This window comes from Scardinius erythrophthalmus (genome assembly GCF_964197995.2).
Source record: "Scardinius erythrophthalmus genome assembly, chromosome: 4".
Lineage (NCBI taxonomy): Eukaryota > Metazoa > Chordata > Actinopteri > Cypriniformes > Leuciscidae > Scardinius > Scardinius erythrophthalmus.
Window position 1 is genome coordinate 28,014,563 of NC_138224.1, and position 21,686 is coordinate 28,036,248.

General features: G+C 37.0%; 1 protein-coding gene across 1 annotated transcript in view; it reads right to left on the bottom strand.

The window, feature by feature from the left end:
* Positions 1–21,686, bottom strand: part of LOC308689277 (protein NLRC3-like) — a gene marked incomplete at both ends in the record, with an annotated part of 58,393 nt that overhangs the window by 12,946 nt on the left and 23,761 nt on the right. The window contains one exon of the mRNA XM_081362931.1: positions 12,708–12,881. Within this exon, the coding sequence (XP_081219057.1) occupies positions 12,708–12,881 (174 nt within the window). The remainder of the gene's footprint in view (positions 1–12,707; positions 12,882–21,686) is intronic.

The window sequence follows — 21,686 nt, forward strand, 5'->3', positions numbered from 1 at the left end:
GTACAATTTCACCATCCTTCTAGGTTTATCAACTATAATCCCATTGACTTTGGCCAGCAATATTGGGGTTGAATATTGAATCTTTGAAGACTAGCTGATCTTCAAAGACCACATTGCAACAACAGCACTATCATGCAGGTTTGCACTGCACAACATCAGGAAGATTAGGCCCTTGCCATTTCTAGGCTGGACTATTGCAGTGCAATGCTCTTCTGGCTGGACTTCCAACATGGCCAATAAAACCTCTACAAATGATCTAAAATGCTGCTGATTGACTGGTCTTTAACCTTCTGGGGTTTAAGGTGTTTTTGGGGTCCTTGAGATGTTCTGACATGCCCTGACATTTGTGCTTTTTTCAGTTGCTTATAAACATATTAATGGCAAAGGTGCAATTACACTCTATTTAGCACAGACAGGGCTACCATTATATGTGAGCAACATGTATGTACATGTTTGTATTTTTGAAAGAATAATGTTTATGCATGGTTATTGAAAAAAATAAAAAATAAAGTTTCTGAAATAAGGCCATAAAACACATACTAAATATGTGTCCACAAGACTTTTGACTAATGGATGTCGTTTTCTTAAAAATGATGTGAAAATCATCCTGCCTAATCATTCACATAAAACAATACAAAGAAAGATTACACTTGAATTATATATATATATATATATATATATATATATATAAATAATTCAAGTGTAATCTTTCTTAGTAAAAACTAAAGTATACATTTTATCATATATATTTCAAAGTTAAGGATTCATTACTTTGAATATAGCCTAGGCTACACTGGAACAAACACTATAGCCTAATAACATATTATTTGATGACTTTATTTTTGACAAAATATACTATATTTAACATATGAGCAAAAATTGGCAAACAAAAGCTTATTTGAGGTGGCAGATATTTTACAGTAAAAATGTATAATCTATCCAAAACTAGCCAACGAAATGTTGTCTTTCATATGTCTGTAACATAGGTCTTTCGTTTTTATTATTATGAATATAAATGTTAATTTGCAGTTTAATACGTTGCTTATACAAATACATTTTATTTCAACATATTTCAGTCGATTTTTACTCATCTCAGTATAGCAATATAGTTTGCTAAAAGCGGATCATTTATTCACACACAGAAACGCGATTCACTTGAGAATGAAAAGACTTACTACAGTATTCCATATCGATCCGTTGCTCCTCGAAATACCAGCACTTCTGAGGTACATTTTCCATTTTTATTATTATGATAGTATTATTCCTCACAGCGCCACGAGATGGTGTAAACAAGTACAATGATCTGATTAAACTTTGTGTTTTCTCGAGCTGATATGTGGGCGTTCACAGTTTGCACGGATTGCCTCGATCATTTGCGTTTGAATAGCGCGCGCTCTCCGTGGGCGGGATCACATTAAAAATAATGAGCTGAGATGAGAACGACTGACATCTCTCTCTTTTCATACAGATTACATAAACATAGAATATTTGATTTAGTTTTGAATTAGATTATTTAAAAGTACACACTTGAATGATTATAAAGATATATTGCTCATGCCTGGGTGAATAGTATTCGCTGAGTTTTGTTTAAGTTTAGAGACGTGCTCCAAAAAAAAAAGTTCACCGAGATGCACAGGCAGAAAGCACACCCTGTTTATTTTCTTTATTTTACAAAATCACAATGTTTTTTTTCTCGCTTGTAAGTGGACACATAAAAAAGTAGACATTTAACAGTTTATTTTTTCATATTTCTCAAGTCTGTATGACCATAAACGACGGAGTATTTAAAATTTATTTTCCTGCTATGTGAAAAACATAGAGCAAAATGCACGTTTGCCGACCTCAGGGGGTTAACAAACCCAGGAGAGTCCACGTCAACACTGCTGTTTATCTTTCAAAACTGTTGTATTATCTGGTCGATTGGTCTTAAATTGGTCGATTTAGTGACACAGACTCTGAAAACAACGTGAGCTTCAACTCGGTGCGAGAAGCAGCCTTTACTGAAGGAGAGGATCCTGATCTGGATAAGTAAGTAAATGTTTCTGAACTTACCTAATCCAAACTGTTATGTTCTGAGATAGTGTTTCTAGACTTACACAAACGTTTGTGAAGTTATTATTTGTAATATATTTATTATTGTGGTGGTGCTTGCAATACCAATGCAGTCTTTTCTCCAATCGGCATATGATTGTGTTCGTGGTTTGTGTTTGTCATAACTGGAATAACGGGATGCAAGTATTCAGATGTTTACTAGTTTATTATTTATAAATGGAAGCATTCGAATAAACCGTGTTTGTGTTACAGTGCAAGTTCATCTGATGATGAGTGGGTTCCTCCAGTTCAAGCAAAGAGGCCACGTCACTCAAGTTTGCCGTCCTCAAGCACACCTGTGCCCACTACCACCGGCACTTCTCCTGCGCAAACAAGAGGTAGAGGTAGAGGCAGAGCAATAGCTAGATCTTCACAACGAGGGAGGAGTGCTCAACCATCATCTTCTGAAAGCTGGCATGGTGTAACAGATGAAGACGACGAAACGGTTTAATTCACGTTTGCTCCAAAACGACCACCAGGACCTCAGCTGATCATTAATGCAACATATTCACCATTTGAGCTTTTTCAGCTGTTTTTTTTACAACACCTGTTGTTGACACGATCATAAGGAACACAAACGCTTATGCTGCAAAGAGGGCTGAGGCTGGTAAGAAATTCCCCTGGATACCGCTTGCTGTGTGAAAAAAAATAACTTTTTTTCCTACATCGGTTTTGTTGTCTATATAGGATTGTTGAATGCAAAGACCATTGTGGATTACTGGGCAATTAAGGACATTTCTAGTTTTCCCTTTCCTCAGTTTGCAATGTCAAGATCACGGTTTCAAGCTATTTCTTGGAATCTTCATCTTTGTGACATAAAAGACGACGAAGAGAATGCAAGAAAAATATGTTGTGTAAATAAGACTATGACAGACTTTGCAAAATAAAACCCCTCTATGCCAACATTGTTTCAGCATGCAGGAGATACTTTCACCCACAAAGGCAGCTAGCAGTGGATAAGCGAATGGTTGCATCGAAGGCAAGAACTGGACTCAAACAATATATGAGGACAAACCAACAAAATGGGGATAAAAATTGTTTGTCCTTAAGGATTGTCTAGTTACACCTGGATCTTTTTTGTTTATGAGGGTGGCAAAAATATTCATTAAACTGCGTAAGAGACACTCTTAAATTCAAATGATCATTAAAAAGTATTTTATTCTTGCAAGAAGGCCCAGTTGCCACACAGAAGTCACCAGTACAGTCTGTGAAACAAGTGCGACCACGAGAGGGAGGGCAGAGGAGCCTTTATACTGCTTTCAAGGTCTCCTGCTTACAGGCCCTTATCTAAACAAGGGAAGGTTTCTCTGCTAGTCATCTAATCCTGCTGAGTTTATTCTTACAAACTCACAAGTTCTAAATTGGACGGCCTCTGACCCTAGGGGTCAGAGCCCCTTTTCAATCTGCCTCCTCCTGATGTCTCACCTGTTTCCCAGTGTTTAAAAACACACACACATTAGTCATATTGTTGGCAGACTACGTACAGTCCAGCAAATATCATTTCAATGTCTTAATAATGAAAATAATGAAAATCAACACTGTAAATCAATGAAAATCAAAATTTTCCATTACAAGGGAAAATCATCCACAGACACAGGGCCTCAGTTATGAATCAATGATGCAGCTTTTGGATTTTAGTCTGCTTGGACAGGGCTATCACATCTTTGTGCTTCCTTGATTTACTGTCCAAACAGACTCTGCCAAATAGACATTTGTTGGCTCAGACATGGAAAGATCCTGTTTGTCAAATGGATGGACACTAGAGAAGTTACAATATGTTCAACAGGTCACAAAGCTTTCTGGTGCACTTATTGGCTATTACAACGTGTTGCACAAAACAAAGAAATGGTATAAGACATTTTTCTACCATTTCATTGACATCATTGTTGTGAACAGCTTTATTCTTCACAGTGCACTGTCAAAAGCTCAGAACAAAACCCCTCTGACCCAGAAGATGTTCAGAGAACAGTTTATTTCTGAATTGATCAAAGATACCTCAGAGCCAACAAAATCAGCTGCCAGCCCATCAAGTGCATCAACCCAAATATGCCTCCCTGAGTATTTTGGAAGTTATGCTACAACTGTAAGAAGAGTTTGTGTTATGTGCAAAATGGAGGACAAGAAAGTCAAGACTCCTATCTACTGCGTGAAGTGCAATGTTGCACTGTGCTTTATGTCAAAGCGCTGCCACACTGAGGGACACTCAAGTAATTGAAATCTTAGTCCAGAAGTTTGGACTTTTTTTTTTTCTTCACTTTTGTGTAATTTTTTTTTATATATATATATATATATATATTAAGAAGGACATATTATTTATTTTATTTTTAGGTTTTCAGGAAAAAAAATTAAGTTTATTTATTTAGCAAAATACTTCTTCATACAGTTTTACAATTATGCTTTATTTGACACAAGGTCTTTTTTAGATATTTGAATATTGCACTATATCTACCTCTGCACACTCTCTATATAAGTTATAATTATAATGTAAAAGATGCTTGATTATTTTAAAATAAAAGGCAAAAAGTACTAATGGGTCTCACTGCTTTCTTTGATATTCTATTATGACACCTGAGAAGAAAAATTGGAAACATGATTGGAAGTCCTTTTGCTATGGTTATCATAAAGTAGAAGTATGATTTTGGTGGTAATGTGCCTTGTAATGTCTTGTAATGTCTTTTGCGCTTTTGACAGGTGGGGAACTTTGAGACACCATCAGACTCTGCTTTGCGATTCAGTTCACCCGGTAACCCCATTCAAAATGCTTACGCAGAAACGCATTTTTGAATGCATCCGTCCCCGAGATTGGTTTGCAGCGATCGACCTGAAGAACGCGTACTTTCATGTCTCGATAATTCCTCGACTCAGGCCATTTCTGCACTTTTCTTTCAAGGGTCGGGCATATCAGTACAAAGTCCTACCCTTCGGCTGGCCTTGTCACCCTGCATCTTTGCGAAGGTCACGGAGGCAGCCATTGTTCCATCCTCAACTATCTCAACAACTGGCTCATACTGGACCAGTTGCAAGAGCAGTTGTGCGAACACAGGGACATAGTGCTCAGTCACCTCAGCCTGTTGGGTCTTTGGGTCAACTGGGACAAAAGCAAACTCTCCGGACACGTCGCATTGCCATTGCCCCCTCTATGAGGCGCCTCTATGCGTTGAAGTGGAACCTGTTCGTTGAGTGTAGGCTTGGCGCGATAGTCGGTGTTACCGGTGTTACACGGTGTTCAGTCGCAACACCGATTTCATCACTTGCCCACCGCAGCACCGCAAAAAAAAATTTTTTTAAAGCAATTACGCAGTATCCGTATTTTCTGTCACCAGTTGACTAGCGTTGTATGATCACGCTCAACCATTCAAGCGCGACAAAACAAGAGACCGCACTGTAAGTCCTCCCTATTACACACACACACGCGCGCGCACACACACACACACACACACACACACACACACACACACAAAGACGCGCGTCAGTATCGAGTTCTCTTTTCGGCCTTGAACAAAACATAACACACACAAATTATGCCAAAATGTCCGTTTTGTCGAGTGTCCTCATAAGAGCAAATGATTTAAATAATATCATAAATGAATGTAGAAATTTGTGAGAAAATGGGACGGTGTCAGATGGAGTGTCATTAATGTTAATCAAAGAACAAAGGTAAATTACTCACTCAGACCCCGCGCCAGGAGGATTAGTATACCGGTAGCCTAATAATCATGAATACACTCTCTTGTGTGCATGAATTAATCTTTTAACACATCTCCGGCAAACGGCTTCTTCACGCAAAATAAAAACTCTTCATAAAGCGCAGTGAAATTCATGTGGCGTTTCCTGATGAAACGAGGTTGTTCGTTAACTTCCTTTTATACGTGCAATTCACACGAGCTCTAAACGAATGTGAGACTGCTACGATTAGTCAAACTTTATTAATGAAACAAAATCAGAGGGAATAGTTTCTTTAATGTATTTTTTTATTTTATTTTATTTTTACCGGTTGGCCGGTCACACGGCTTTCATAGTTTTCAGTTAGGCTAGTGCGGAGACCAGGGCCGGGTTTCCCGATAACGATGTATCTTTGATCTTAAGAGCGTTCTCTATGTGCAAGGTTACGCTCATCACACGCCGCAATTCCACGCGCGTTTCCCAAAAATACACAACATGAATGCGCGAGAACGCGTTCGTGATACTTAAGAGTCGCTGTCCATTCGCGAAGTGCTGAAATAATAACATGCGTTTTTCAAGAATAATAACGAACCCACCATTCAAACACTGTGGTTGAATCCGAAATCACGCCCTATACCCTCAAATAGGGCGTTATTGTTCTCAACATGATCTCAAGCAGTGAAAAATAGAGGACACTGACAACGCGCTGAAAGACAGGACCGAGCAGGTAATAATATGAAACAAAGTCTCAACTTTCAAATTTGGTCAGTCAAACAAATATAAAATAGGCCTACCGTTTTTTGGCTCTTTAATGTGTCGTGACAGGTTGCCTCAGTTAAAGCCAAGTTCAAATCCACCGAAGTTAATCAATAACTCTTCTGACTGCTTTATCGCACAAAAATGGTGGAATTTGATTGGTTAGATCGCATGTCAATCAAACTCAATACGAATGATGAATTGACGCCATGTAAAAAAAAAAAAAAAAAAAAATGACATCACTCTAACACCCCCCACCCCCACGATGAAACCGGTAATACCGGTGTTGTCACAAGTCGATTAACCGGTGGGAGAATATTATCACCGTCACATCTCTAGTTGAGTGGTGTTCTTCCCACCAGGATGACCCCCGAAAATGGTGAGGCTTATGCAGGGCACAGGAAGGGCCAGCAACATGGCATTTTGGTAGGGATACCAATTTCGCTGGTCCACCTCCGAAGTACGTAGAGAGTGATCGACTGAAAGGGAATGTATGGTAACCCTCGGCTTAGAGTCCTGCAACGGAACGGGTACCCGCATAAAAGTGGCTAAAACGGGTTGATTGTGACATTCCTAAAATTCACGGGCGGGGAAGCGGGCGGATAATGAACTCCTTGCAGGCGGGTAGCGGATGAAAAATATGTGCAGTATTTGTATGTCTAAATTACCATTATACATACGCAAATATGTGTTTTAGTCAGGCCATCCTTAAAAAGATTCTTGTTTGCCGTAACCCGACTGACCCAGTCAATTTAGGACCGACCCAATTATTTTTTCCCCCCTTTTTAGTCCGACAGACTTGCCGGTTGTAAACTTGTGTTAAGACCAACCGACCGATTATTTTTTTTACTCTTCAAACAACTAATACAAATGCAATAAAATGTTATTAATTATATTTTAGTAAGTATTGTGTATATAAATTGCCAATATATAGGCCTACATACAAACATATACGGTCTTTCTTTTAAATAAAAACCGGTGGCGTCATCTTTAAGGGCTGTAGGCTATATGCAAAATGAAACCAAAATCGCGACACTCAGGGCCACAAATCTACAATTAAAACTTTCACAGAGATCTCAAACAGGCATTAAAAACACCAAATATTAAGAATTGGCATATCAAGCAAAATAATATTCAATGATTGATCGAAAATCGTATCTCCCCCTCCACATGCTCACCGGCAATGCTCCGACATTAAATTTCTCTGTACTGTATGTGTTGTAGCCCTGTCATTAAAAACAATTTAGTTTCAAATTCATGTTTAAATAAAATAACATGTTGATTATGAAAAGTGAAAAGCATAAATAAGATAAGATGATCCCGAATATCGGGAGACAAATGCAGTGGGCAGACATGATTTTGACCATTTCATTAAGTTTGTTTTTGTAGAAAGCCATTCTTTAAAGTGAATTTCGTTTCATATAAATTGTATCTTAATTTTAATCAATGTTTCATCAACCAATTTCCTGGATAAATATAGCAGGCAATCTCGACACGACACGGAGACGGAGGCGCAGGCGCATGAACTTGAGGCTCGTCTCTTAGCCTAAATGAACCGAAACAAAGCGTATAAGCTACTTGCCTCACAGACCTGAGAAATAGAAAGCATGAAATGTCTACTTTTAAACAAAACAATTCAAAATAAAAAAAAGAAACTGCTCTCTGCTTATGCAATCCGTATGAAATGTGAATTTCTCTCTGCCGCGTTCACTAGGCTACTGCGAAGATCGTGAGTCAGTCAGCATCGTCAACTTCAACTTTGACACAGAAAACACTTGTTTATTAATAAACAATTGAAATGTCTCCTTGATATATTTGACATATTAACAATCATTACTTTTCCCAGTTCTTTGTGACAGTGTCTTTGTTTATCCCGAGGTTTTCCCGCAGCCTGCCGGATCCAGGCCGTACCCAGATCTGATGAAGGACCTTCGCCTGGACCCGAATAACGCAGTGCTGAAGTGCCAACTAGTCTCTCCCTATGGAGGATCCCTTTACCACTCTACAGATAAAGCATTGTCGGAAAACTCAATTCGCGTATCTACCCCGAATTGATAAAATAAAATAAAATTCTGTATCAAAAATTATAAGGGAACACCAGTACTTTGTTTAGGCTTGGTTTGTAAGGAATTACAAACCTGCGTACATATATTCAAACGCACGTAACTATAGAACAAATTCTTAATGCGCATGTGAACGCCATCAGCGTTTCTCACAGCTTCGTGTTCAAAGTCTATGTAGAGAGAATGGTGTCATCTTAGCGGCCCCTAATTTAATAACAAATGATTGTTGCCACGGAAGCGAATCAATCAAAACTACATTTAGCTGGAAAATAACTTTACTAAAGAACCGCTATAAAGCCAAAACAATCTCTGTTACCATAAATTATACGTTTATCTCTGTAAATCTACTAAAGAACCGCTATAAAGCCAAAACAATCTCTGTTACCATAAATTATACGTTTATCTCTGTAAATCTACTAAAGAACCGCTATAAAGCCAAAACAATCTCTGTTACCATAAATTATACGTTTATCTCTGTAAAGCTACTAAAGAACCGCTATAAAGCCAAAACAATCTCTGTTACCATAAATTATACGTTTATCTCTGTAAAGCTACTAAAGAACCGCTATAAAGCCAAAACAATCTGTTACCATAAATTATACATTTATCTTGCTTTGCAACAATCTACATTGTTAAAAGCGCTATATAAATGAAGATGACTTGACTTGACAGCTTTTAGGTGCGTTATTGGCAGCGCATTACATTTACATGTTACATGAACGCGTCCCCACCGCTCAATAGATTTTAGCTTGTGTGTGATTTATCGCGGGCACGGGTCGGGTAACGGGCCAAATATTAATGGGTCTGGGCGGGTGCGGATTTAATTTTGATATTATCACGGGTGACGGGTCGGATCTGGTGCTGAACTTTGCGGGTATGGGCGGGTCTCCAAAAATGGACCCGTGCAGGACTCTGCCTCGGCTCCTTAGCGAAAATCTAATTTGCGATGCACCTGGTGCTTGTTAAATACCCGCGTTGCGAGGCAGAGCAGCTGGTGCAATTATCGCATGCCAATGTGCATTGGCTCATTTAAGCAAGATCCCAATTTTGTCGGTCCACCTCCGACTTGCATCTTCGTTCCCTTCTTCAGGGAATGAGAGTTAACATACGTAACAGAGATGTTTTCAGTAAAAGTCTAGGGCAAATGGTTTCCAATTGGTTTCCATTTCCAATCCATTCCCAATGGTTTCTAATATCATACAACTGATTTTACAAAAATAATATATTTATTTTGCATTTTTACAAATTTAAAATCAACATATAATTTTCTCCAATTTGACACAAAGCTTTCCCCACTAACCAAATTTCAGAAAACATTGCAATAACATTGATCAATTTCTAATAGGTATACTCTATTTTAGTGGTTCTCAAGGGGGGCGTTCAGAGAACAACGGGGGGCGTTGGAAGCAAGATTTTTGAAAGGGGGGTGTTCAGGTGCATTTACGAGTTAAAATATATAACGCAAATTTTTATTTACTTTTATTCATTTTAAGCACTTAGTAATTTATTTGTAATAAACACTTTAAGTGGGCTATTTAAAAAGTGTTAGGACTATGTATATGTTAAATTATGTTGTAAAACATATGTGCAGAGTGTGATGTCATATTGTGTGTGCACGAGTGATGCGCGTGAAAGAATACGTCAGCAGCGCTCAAAAAAAAAAAAAAACATTCGTCCGCAGCCGCTCTACTCCTGACCGCAAGTCCACCGTCATTGTTGTAGGTAGGCACTAGGCAGGTTTTTTGTGTTCATCTCTATTGCATTACGATTGAAAGCAGTATCAATAATGTCAAAAATATTACGTTCAGTCAAGTTCGGGTGTGTGTATATGCTGTTTAAATGAGTGTTCTCACCGATACGCTTGTTGTGATTCGTCTGCCACTTTAACGTGACATAGCCTAAGCTATGTATCGTTACTTTTGCCACGACTCTATTCTTTTTCCAATCATAGACCAGCACTCAAGCAATGACTAGAATCCAGTGCTGACAAGAATCACATGCTCAAAAATGTGTTTCGCGCAGACAACAATCCGGTGGTGCCTAGAATCACGCAGCGGAGGAATGGAAAGTTGACAAGCCATTAAAAAGTATCAATAAATCATGTTCCCATTCACTCCGTAACGAATTTTACATTTAAACTGAATTCTATTTATAAGGTAAAACTTGTACATTTTTAGGCATTAACTAATTCCAATCCCTAATGCCAAAATGTTTTCTTTGTTCAAATAATTTACTGGTCAGGCATTATTGTTAACTCGCAAGACTGTAAGGAGAAAATGACAATTTGATGGATAATTTAAATATATTCTGCAATCACATTTTTGTAATGTATTCATTCCGCCATCACATCTGAGCGCAAAACGCTGCTTGGATAGTTTCAAGATATAAAAATAATTAATAACACAATAATAATTTAATTGATAATTTGTGTTTATTCTTGTTAGAAGTCTTTTTTTCCTGATTATGAACACAAATTAATCACGACAAACCAAATTAATTGTAATTGTATTAATTATACCATTGATGAAAACAAGCTGATACCAAGGTATTTTAGGCCTACAATTCTAACATAATTTTTCATGAAAAATCATGATTGTATTTATTTTTTTTTAAAGTAAGGTTGATGTAAGCAGCTTTTTTCAATACTTTCCTAAATGCGTAATAAAACCTAAGTGCAAACATTACCGCTTTAATGACCATCCTTTATTTTTCAGTGCATTTGTTTTACAATATATGTGATGCGATCTGGGAAAACCCACCACATGGTGAAATTTTACCTATTACAGGTTTTGATATCATATGGAAGCTGGTATCAAGCCCTTTCCAAATCTGTTTTTATTTCTATCATAGCTTGTTGGTAGCAAAAGTTATGTTTATCTGAATTCGGCCGATCGCTATGATTTTCTGGAACGGAATTTTGAGAAAATCAGGTTTAATTAACTGTCACTGTCGGGACGCTTGTCCTCCATCTTGCGATTGTTATAAAACTGCGTGACGTTATAGTTTAAACAGGATTGGCGTGAAATGCGCACTAATACACATTCACTGTACATGTTATGTGGTTTATTTTATAGGTAAACTATCTTTGTATTGTTAAGAGACGGACAGGTGTATGGGATATACGGCGATTGTTTGTTTTTTTTCACCTCTGCCGGGCGTTAGAGAAAATGGTCGCAAAGAATGATAAGAGAAAGAGAGTATTTTCAGCTTGACACTATAAATCGCTGTTTTTCTGCACTAAACAAGGGAATTTTGCCAAGATATTTTCAGAGATAAGAGAAAAGATGCTATAGAATAATAATTTAATGAAAAAAAAATTTGACAAAAAAACCTGACATTCAAACTATTTTGGAATTTACTGAAAACGGCCCAGCGCGACATCCGACGGGTTTTCCCAGATCGCATCACATATGGTTATTACTGTCATGGGATGAAAAAATGTTGAGAACCACTGCTCTGTTTCAATTCAAGCAGCTACTATCCATTTTACTACCATCTCTGCATTAATTGGACCCATACCAAACATTTTTTCTGACCCCAAGAAAAAAATCAGTATACATTTTTTTCTCTTTTCCAGAAAATTGCATTCTGGTACAAGAAAAAATCTGCAAACTTTGTAAAGCATTCTGTTAAAAAATTAAATAGTCCTTTTAACCAAAAGCCATCAAAAAGTAAGTGATTAGCTGTTTCTTCACGAAATATACACTCTTTCCCCACTGCTGGATTCAGGTGTGTGCCATATGACTGTTCGTAGATGAAACAATGTTTTCATGTCCCACTACCTCTGCTACATCCAGCATCACATCCTCCACTGTTACTCCGGCTTGAGTGATACACCTAATGCCGTGACAAAGCCATAGAGATGGCGTTCACACACCCAGGCATGACGGCATCCCTGTACTCACCAAGTGAATACTAACATTACAATGGGTCAATACAACTATAACTAAACTTTGCTTCTAAATTAAATATTAAATTTGGATATCAATTGTACTCAAAAGAAAAGTCTATTTAAATTCCCCCTTACCATGACAACTCTCCCAATTCAAACTGGAAGAAAAGTAAGAGAGAGAGAGAGAGAGAGAGAGAGAGAGAGAGAGAGAGAGAATATTTGTCAATTTGTGTTCTTAATACCTCAGTATGTTTAGTTGACAGTGTGAACTCTTCAGTCCAGCAGATATTAGCTTTACTCCTGAATCCTGCAGGTCATTATTACTCAGGTCCAGCTCTCTCAAGCTGGAATTTGAAGATTGTAGGGCTGAAGACAAACTTTCACAGCACTGACCAGTGAGATTACAGAAGACCAATCTAAACAGAACAATAAAGAAAGAAATAAGTAACTCCTGTCTCAACATCCATTAAATGACTTGGACACATTCTGACATTTACAATTATGACCTCGGTTTTAATTTTTTTTTAAATATTATGGTTACAATTAAAATTAGGTGAAATTACTGTTCAAATGAATTAAAATCAACAGTATGCCGATTTTATTGTACAAAAATAATTGTAGGCTAGAGAGTTTTGATATGAATTAAAAACAAACACTTCAGACAGTCAGACTTTTTCAGGTATGCAAAAACATCCATTAATGAAGAGAAACAAATTATTGTAGATAACTTAGCCATTGTTTGAAATAGTTCATTTGTTGGGCTTGGAACAATCAAAGGTAATTAAAGGAGACAATTGTTTGTAACATTCAGAGGTTTGGTTTATAAATTCTTAACCATGTAGATCATGATCATTTCCCAAGATTTCATAATGATTAAGCTTCCAATACTTATCAATGACCCAATTTGTTTACTAGTGTTGTCAAAAGACCCGGTACTTCGGTACCAAGTCGGTACTAAATTTTTTTTAAACGTCACGGTAGCAGGTTTTCTCAAACCCAGTGCTTGATGCGCGTGCATGCCTGAAGCGCGTCCAGTTGCGTCCTCTTCATAAAAGCGCTGAGACATGGCGACCGGCGGTGCTGCTGATGTGGTGCTGATGTTTTTGCGCGTGCAGATTCGTTATTTCAAATGGCGCACGGAAAGCGCACTCATAATAGAAGCGGCGCGTTCGTTTTTCCATGCGCGCCTATGTTCATGGATGCATAGCAACGACAGACGCCATGGGAGAACAAGCGCTTGTGGAAAGGAGAAAGTGGTGCGAACTGCGCTCTCCATGATGACGAGGAAGTATTAGCAAAAAATTAGTTGATTTCTAGTCCTTGCATTAGCTTTACTACTAGATATATTTATGGAGATGAGAAATAAAAAGCCGTCATTAATATCAGTCCGTCAGAAAAGCAGTTCTAGTTTTATTCTTGGCTGGATAACTCTTAGCAGGTTTAAAAAGCCCTTGTAAAATTAAATATGAATGCAGTTTTGGATTAAATAAAAGTACAGTCAAGTCAAATAAAACAAGTTTTGTCTCCTGTATAGTTTGGTAACGCTATAATAAGATACCATTCATTAACATCACTTAATGTGTTATCTAACATCAACACATTGAGTGAACAATATATTTTTGCAACATTAATTAATGTTTGTGAATGTTATTTAATACAAACACTTGATTGGTCATGTTTGTTCACTTCATTCATTGTGCATTAAATAATGTTAACAGAAATAATGTTAACTTTTGATTTTAAAAATGTATTTTTAAATTAACCCCAAGGAGAATAATTGCGACAGTATATAGGCCTAACTATTGTTTATTGTTAGGTCATTTTATGTTATCTAACAAATGGAATCTTATTGTAAAGTGTTTTTAATACTACAGTTTCCATCTTTGTAACTGTGATATACACTTTAATATAATTATGTAAATTTAATCTAAATTAAACTTTGGTACCAAAATTGGTACAGAGAACTGTGGATTTTCACTGGTATTGGTACCGAATACTGTAATTTTGGTACCGTGACAACACTATTGTTTACCATTTTATGAATAAATTAAATTTAAATAATACATAATACATTTACTTAGATCTCTGCATAAAAGGTAGCAGTGCAGAAACACACCCATGTGAATGCACAGCTGCATTTACTGCTGCAGTTTCGCTAACGTGCAACTAATGCTCTTCTCATGTTGTACTCACAGCTGCAGTGTGAAACATCTAAGCCTGTGTGGTTGTAAGTCAGTTGTAGTTGTGCTGTTTGCTTGTTTTTTTCCTGTTCTCGCTGTTTATGCTTCTTAACAGTAGGTGTCATCGCTAATGGTCAATTATCACCTAATTACTTGATTACCTAAATATCTATGGCCCGGTTGCACAGACAAGGATTAGGATTTTGCTTTAGTTCAATTAGGGCATTTAATACCTTTTATAAATGTGCTTTGAAAAAAAAAGTCTTGAGACAAAACAATGGTACTGACATATTTTAAGATAAAAACAAGTCGCTTTCAGTTAAAACAGCTCAAACATACATTTTAGTCTGGGACTAGCTTAAAGGGTTACTTCACCCAAAAATTTAAATTCTGTCATCATTTACTAACCCTCAAGTTGTTCCAACCTGTATGAATTTCTTTCTTCTGCTGAACACTGTAACGGAAAGCAGATGATCAGGTCTGCCTTTTTGTTGATTAATCAAATCTAATCAACAAACAAAAGGTACTGATTAACCCCTCAAAACAAAACAACAGTGTTAGCAGATGCTCGGTCAGGTCCCCTGAGTTAATCTCATCAACTCAAGAAGATATTCACACTGAAAAGGAAGGACAAAGTTCGCCACGCGGTTCCACGTGTGCACGACTCTGCATACACACACACAAAACACAGACTCCTTATCATGCCCGACCACTTGTGGTCAAAAGTACCTTTTTAAAATGTTTAAAATGTATTTCTTGCTGTGCTTATGATCCTTATACCCGAAATACGATATCTATAAGCTTTATTGATATGTAATCAGTTTAATATGCATGTAATCACGAGAAATCCTGTTTCTTTGTGTTGTTGACTAACAGAATTGTCATTCGCGGTATTGTTTTGTTCAGAAGAACACAACGGTGTTGAATATTTAGCACAGAATATTAGAGGATGCATTATTTGATTAATACCAGTTTTATAAATGTTTATGAACCAAGTTTATTCCGCCAGCATTAGTTAGAAGAGGCGTGTACCTTTCCAAATGAAAGGACATGACCACAATACGTCCTCCCAGGCGATTGGGTCACGCACGCAAGGGGGCGTGACTTTAGCTCCTTCAAAACACAGCGGGCTCTCGTACCTCACTCTCTCACCTCGCTCTCATCCTTCCTCCTCTTCTCCCGGCGCGACGCTTCCCTGAGGAACATCCCGGAAGGCCTCGGACAAACACATGTTCGAGTCGTAGCAGCCGTTCTTTTGCAACTAAGTTATATTTGCCTCTTCCTTTCACGGGAGATGAATCTTATTTTCTGGTAACGTTACATCCAGTGAGACCTTCTTAAGCTTCCCACGACGCCGGAAGACGCAGCACAAACAGGACAGAGGACACGCTTCCTGCCTTTAAGCATCACTCGAAAGAGAACAAACTTACAAGTAACGTATATCTCTCTAAAAGCTGATTCCTGGTGCCTCGTGAAATTAGGTTTTCTGTCTACAATAATTACCCGCTACTCTCTCCCTCTCTCTCTCTCCATATTTTCTCTCTTTTTCATTTCATTTATTTCTGATCACGTTATTTCTTCATGTTCTTGATTGTTTAAATGTTTGTTTTATTTGTATGCATTTTTACGTACGTTTATATTCGTAGCTCATAATCTCTAGTTTTACATTTTATTAAAATCCTTTTCACTGTCTCTGTGTTTGAAAATTCACCTTATAAGTCAATGAATCTAAAAGATCCAATTATAAGCTACAAAGCTCAATCTAGACTACCTTGAGTAGTTATTAATTCATAAACTCAGAAAGTTTGATGTTCGTGGCCAGAAGACAAAACTTTAGTGGAGTTTGTGAATACCCCCTTCTTAACTGTACTGACCTTACATCTACTCGCTGGCCGAGTTAGGTTGGTCAGACCAGTTACAGAACAAGGTAATCTCGATAATTGATAAAATAAATGTACATGCGACTTATGAATTATGACCATGAGTCATAAATATTAATATTCCCAGAATTCCCCATATTCTTGAGCTAATTCATATTTACCCAGAGTCGTATTCGTTACAACACAAAAGAAGATATTTTGAAGAACATGGGTAGCCAAACATTTGGTGGGCCCCATTGACTTCCCTTTAAACCTTGTTTGTGAATCCGGGGTACATCTACTTTTACTCTCTGTTGTGACACTGACACTGTTCTCTTCAAATACATAAAACATTAGCCTTATAGTCAAGTCAAGTCACATTCATTTATACAGCGCATTTATCAATATAGATTGTTTCAAAGCAGCTTTACAGTGATAATAGGAAATTAAAGTAACAGATTGTTTTGGCTTTGCAGCAGCTCTAGAATAAAGTTTTTGTCCAGCTATATATCATCGCTGCCCGATGAAACTCACGTATGTCCAAAACGGTTACTTTTCAGGAAGTGTAAAAAACACCCTAATTTCAAAAGCAGTTGAACGTAGAGTTGTCATACTTGGTACGGCATCTTTAAATGTAACCATATTCTTGCCAGTGTAATGATATAATCCACATTTGACCAAAATCGAGTTTAAATGGACATACGTGCATATTTTACAGTAACGGTGGTCGATACGCGTTCTTCCGATCATTAATTAGAATGGCCAAGTCACGTTTCATATTGACAGATGAATAGGCTACGCTCAGTTTATTAAATAGCCTACGTCTCAGTTTATTAAATACGCTCAGTTTATTAAATGTCTCTTGCAAACTATGAAGGGACAATGAATCAATACACTCATTGCTGACCCCAGGGGCGGCGCGTACATATAGGCGAACTAGGCAATTGCCTAGAGTGGCACTTTTGTAAGGGCAGCAAAATGTGTGCCAACCGGGAATGAACAATTCACAAAATAGGCTAGGCTATATGATCATATAATCATACATAATCAGAGAGTAGCCTTTTTCTTTTTGTTTTGAATTATTTCGTTTAAAGACTTTTCAAGCTTTGTGTATTTGATGTCTTTCTCATGTCTGTGTGAGGCATACACTGAGTTTCGTTAAGTTAGGATGAGATGCGCTCCAGTTAATGTGCAATGTAAGTGAACGTGCAGGCGCCTTTATGATTATATTGTCTGCTATATATTTGCTTCTTATTTATTAAATCCACTCCAGGCAATTGGTTGATGAAAAATTGATTAAAATTAAGATACAATTTATACAAAACGAAATTAACTTTAAAGAAAGGCTTTCTACAAAACCAAACTTAATGAAGTGGTCAAAATCATGTCTGACCCGTCTCAAATTGTGCATCCTATTACTCGTGATGTTCACTTTTCATACTTTCAACAGTATAGTAGACCTACAGACTCTATTTGTACAAATTGCTGCACATTCATTTAATTCTGAATTTTGCACACACAAGTTGAAAGGCTTCAAATCAAGTTCACGGATAATTGTGCGTGCATTTATTAATCATTATGATACTAAAATCATAAAGTAGGCTATGCTATGTACAAAAAAAAATAGCCATTTCTGTTTTTTTCTTTTAAACAAAAAAACAAGATGCACCCTTTTTTTTTACATTTCATCTTTCATTCCGAAATAGAATAATGAATGAACGAAAAAGTACACGGACCCAACATGTAGGCTATAGCCTTTTTACCCGTTATCAATCTAAATTAATCTCGTTTTTAATTTAACTTAATTTCGTTTTTCTTTATTTAAATTTTGTTTTTCTTTCTTTAAATTTCGTTTTTTTTTCTTTATTTAATTTTCGTTTTTTCTTTCTTTAAATGTCATTTTTATTTATTTAAATTTAATTTGTTCTTTTTTTAAATTTAGTTTCTTCTTTATTTAAAATTCGTTATTCTTTATTTAAATCTACCCTTTACTGTGTCAGTAATTTATTAGTCAGAAAAATATTAGACTACCTTAAAAGTATTGCTTAAGTTAACCCCCCGCTTTTTTTTATCAGTGTAAAAGAAACTCATAAATACTCTGTTGACTTTGATTTTCCATAGGAGTTTCATACATCAATCGATTCTGTTGTATGTGTATTATTTTTGTGTATACTCACAATAAAAACAAAGTGTTGTGCTTTTTGACAAATAAAGAAAAATAAACACGAAGCGAGTTCTGCCTTCTCTCTGCCAGTAAAGTCCATTCTGAAACGCGTCCGAAAATGAACTGTAGCTCAGAGAATACTCAGTCAAACAGACATACAGACACACAGGCATGAAGATTGAATTCTCTCCTTTTAAATGAAGTTATTTATATAAAAAACAAATATCCTCATCTTGTGAAATCTGTATTAAAAGAGAGCGATTCCAGTCGACCTAATTACAGCTGATTCAGATGTAATGTGACTCCGCCCACGGAGAGCGTGCGCTATTCAAACGCAAATGGCTGAGGCAATCCGCACAATCCTGTGAACGCCCTCATATCAGCTCGAGAAAACACACAAGTTTATTCAGATCATTACTTGTTTATACCGTCTTGCAGCGCTGTGAGGAATAATAATAATAATGGAAAATGAAAAGTGCGGGTATATCGAGGAGCGAGCTGAGGAATACTAGTACGTTTTTTTCCTTCATGAATTTCTTCACGTGGGTTTCTGTTTATGAATGAATGAACGGCAGAGATGCGCACTGTTTACCACAGCTGGCAAAGACAGTTTAAATTTAAATCGCGTGTGTGAATGAATGATGATGTTTTAGCAAACTGTATTGCTATACTGAGATGAGTAAAAATCGACTGAAATATGTTGAAATAAAATGAAGGCTATTTGTATAAGCAACGTATTAAACTGCAAATTAACAATATGCCCTAATATTTCATGAAAACTACGTTACAGTCAGGCGAAATATGAAAGACAACATCTTGTTGACTAGATTTGGGTACAGTTTTTACTGTAGAATACTGCCACGTCAAATAAGCTTTTGTTTAGCAATTTCTAGTTTTTAATCTAAGTTTTTAATCTAATCTAAGTTTTTAATAAAATAGCAAAACATATTTACAAGATAGATGTAAGCAAAAACTTAAATGGTCAATATAAGTCTTCTTCTAAATATATCTTTTGTCCTTGCATTGTGGCTCAGTCAGTGTCACACCTGAATGAATGGCTAATTATGCAGAGTCATTATGCAGAGTGGGTGGGATATTGTATTCTAAGGTGTAAACCACTCCTCGTTCACGCCCCCTCGCATAGTGGCTTTCCAAGCAAAACCTGTTTTACATCAATTTATATCAATGTATGGTTTTATGTGAACGATAAAGCAAGACTATTTTCACATAATTTTGAAGAAAAAACTCTAGGCGAGGACATCCATTAGTCAAAAGTCTTATTGACACATATTTACTATGTGTTTTGTGGCCTTATTTCAGAAATTTTAGTTTTTAGTTTTTTCAATAACCATGCATAAACATTATTCCCTCAAAAATGAAAAATGTACATACACATGTACATACACGTGGCTCACATATTATGGTAGCCCTGTTTGTGCTTTATAGAGTGAATTTACACCTTTGCCATTAATATGTTTATAAGTAACTGAAAAAAGCACAAATGTCAGGGCATGTCAGAACATCTCAAGGGCCCCAAAAACAGCCCAGACCCCAGAGGGTTAACAGGCCCGTGCGTTAACATCTCCACAATAAACAGTGACAATTACTTCATCTAGACCATTTACCGGTAAATAACAGTTGTAAATATATTGCGAATGTATAATAAACTTGAACAGTTGTCAAAAACAAACGTTTGCTGATACTTTACCTCACAGAGTTATTAGGCTATCCAATGCTGAGCTACCAGAGACGCTTAGACCGGCGAGATGCCTCCACAGGGCGGGAGATACGCGGCGTGATTGACAGCTTTGACACCAAATGGATATACGTGAAAATCAGATGATTTCAGACATGATTTCACAACTTTTCATTGGTCATTTAGATATGTGAAGCATACTGTATACGGAAATGAACCTGGACATTCTATCCGTCGAAAAATCTCAAAATCGGCAAAATGGACATACGCGGTTTTCATCGGACAGCGACGATATATATGCATACATAGTTGCAGAAAATTCGCTCGAAAGTATGTAATTAATTATAATGGGTTTTTAGGGTTCATGAATTGAGAAATCAAATCTTCTTTGATATTTAGACATATAAGAGGTCATTGTACTGTAAAAAACATCCTGTAAGTTTTAGAACTCAAAACTTCCTCTTTAGTCCAAAAACTTTGATTAAAACCAAGCTCAGAATATTAATAGTTTTGGATTGTCACATTATTACATCATAGTGTGGCGAAAGACTGCCTCTGCAGAAGAAGATCAATGCCTATATCATTGCCTTTTTAGCCTGCCCATGATTCACACATTTCATGTAGCAGTGAATACAAGACAGACACAAACACTCCAGCAACAAAAAATCATAGAGATGCCTCTGAGAATTACAAGACATTTTGAAGTGCCAAGTTGTGAAAAAACTTTGCATTGCCATCCTTGTAATCCTAACATTAAGAAAGCGTGGATGATCCAGTCAAATTGCATCAGTAAGAGTGTATGTTTGTTCACTTAATTTTACTGCGGATTCATTTTTAAACAAGACAGTTCGACGCATACATTTCAGAGAGACTGAAAATAAAAAGATGATCCGACAGCGATGCGTCAACCCACACAAGTGTGAGTAACAGTGTTTTTAGCATATGTCTCTATTGCTTTGTCTGTTACAGATCATTTGAAATGTTCTGAGTATTTATACTGTAGCACCGCAGTCAAACGTAATAGTTTTGATATGCTCCCTTGCTTTGGCATTTATGGGGTTAATGTGTTGGATTATCGGATATGGAAGAGAGCACGTAAAGAACGCTGCTTTGGTCATTGTTTTGATCTAAACCATTCGCTGTAATACTGAATACAAACTTCAGTGAGCGACATCTTCTGGTTTGTCATCAGTAAGACCTTTTTCACATGTTGCACTAAACACTTTAAGGCGGCGCTCACATATCGCGCATAAAACGCGTCGAAAACGCTAGGCGCGCCGCGTTCTCCTTTTTCCAAAGCGCTCGAGGTGGTTGCGCTCCGG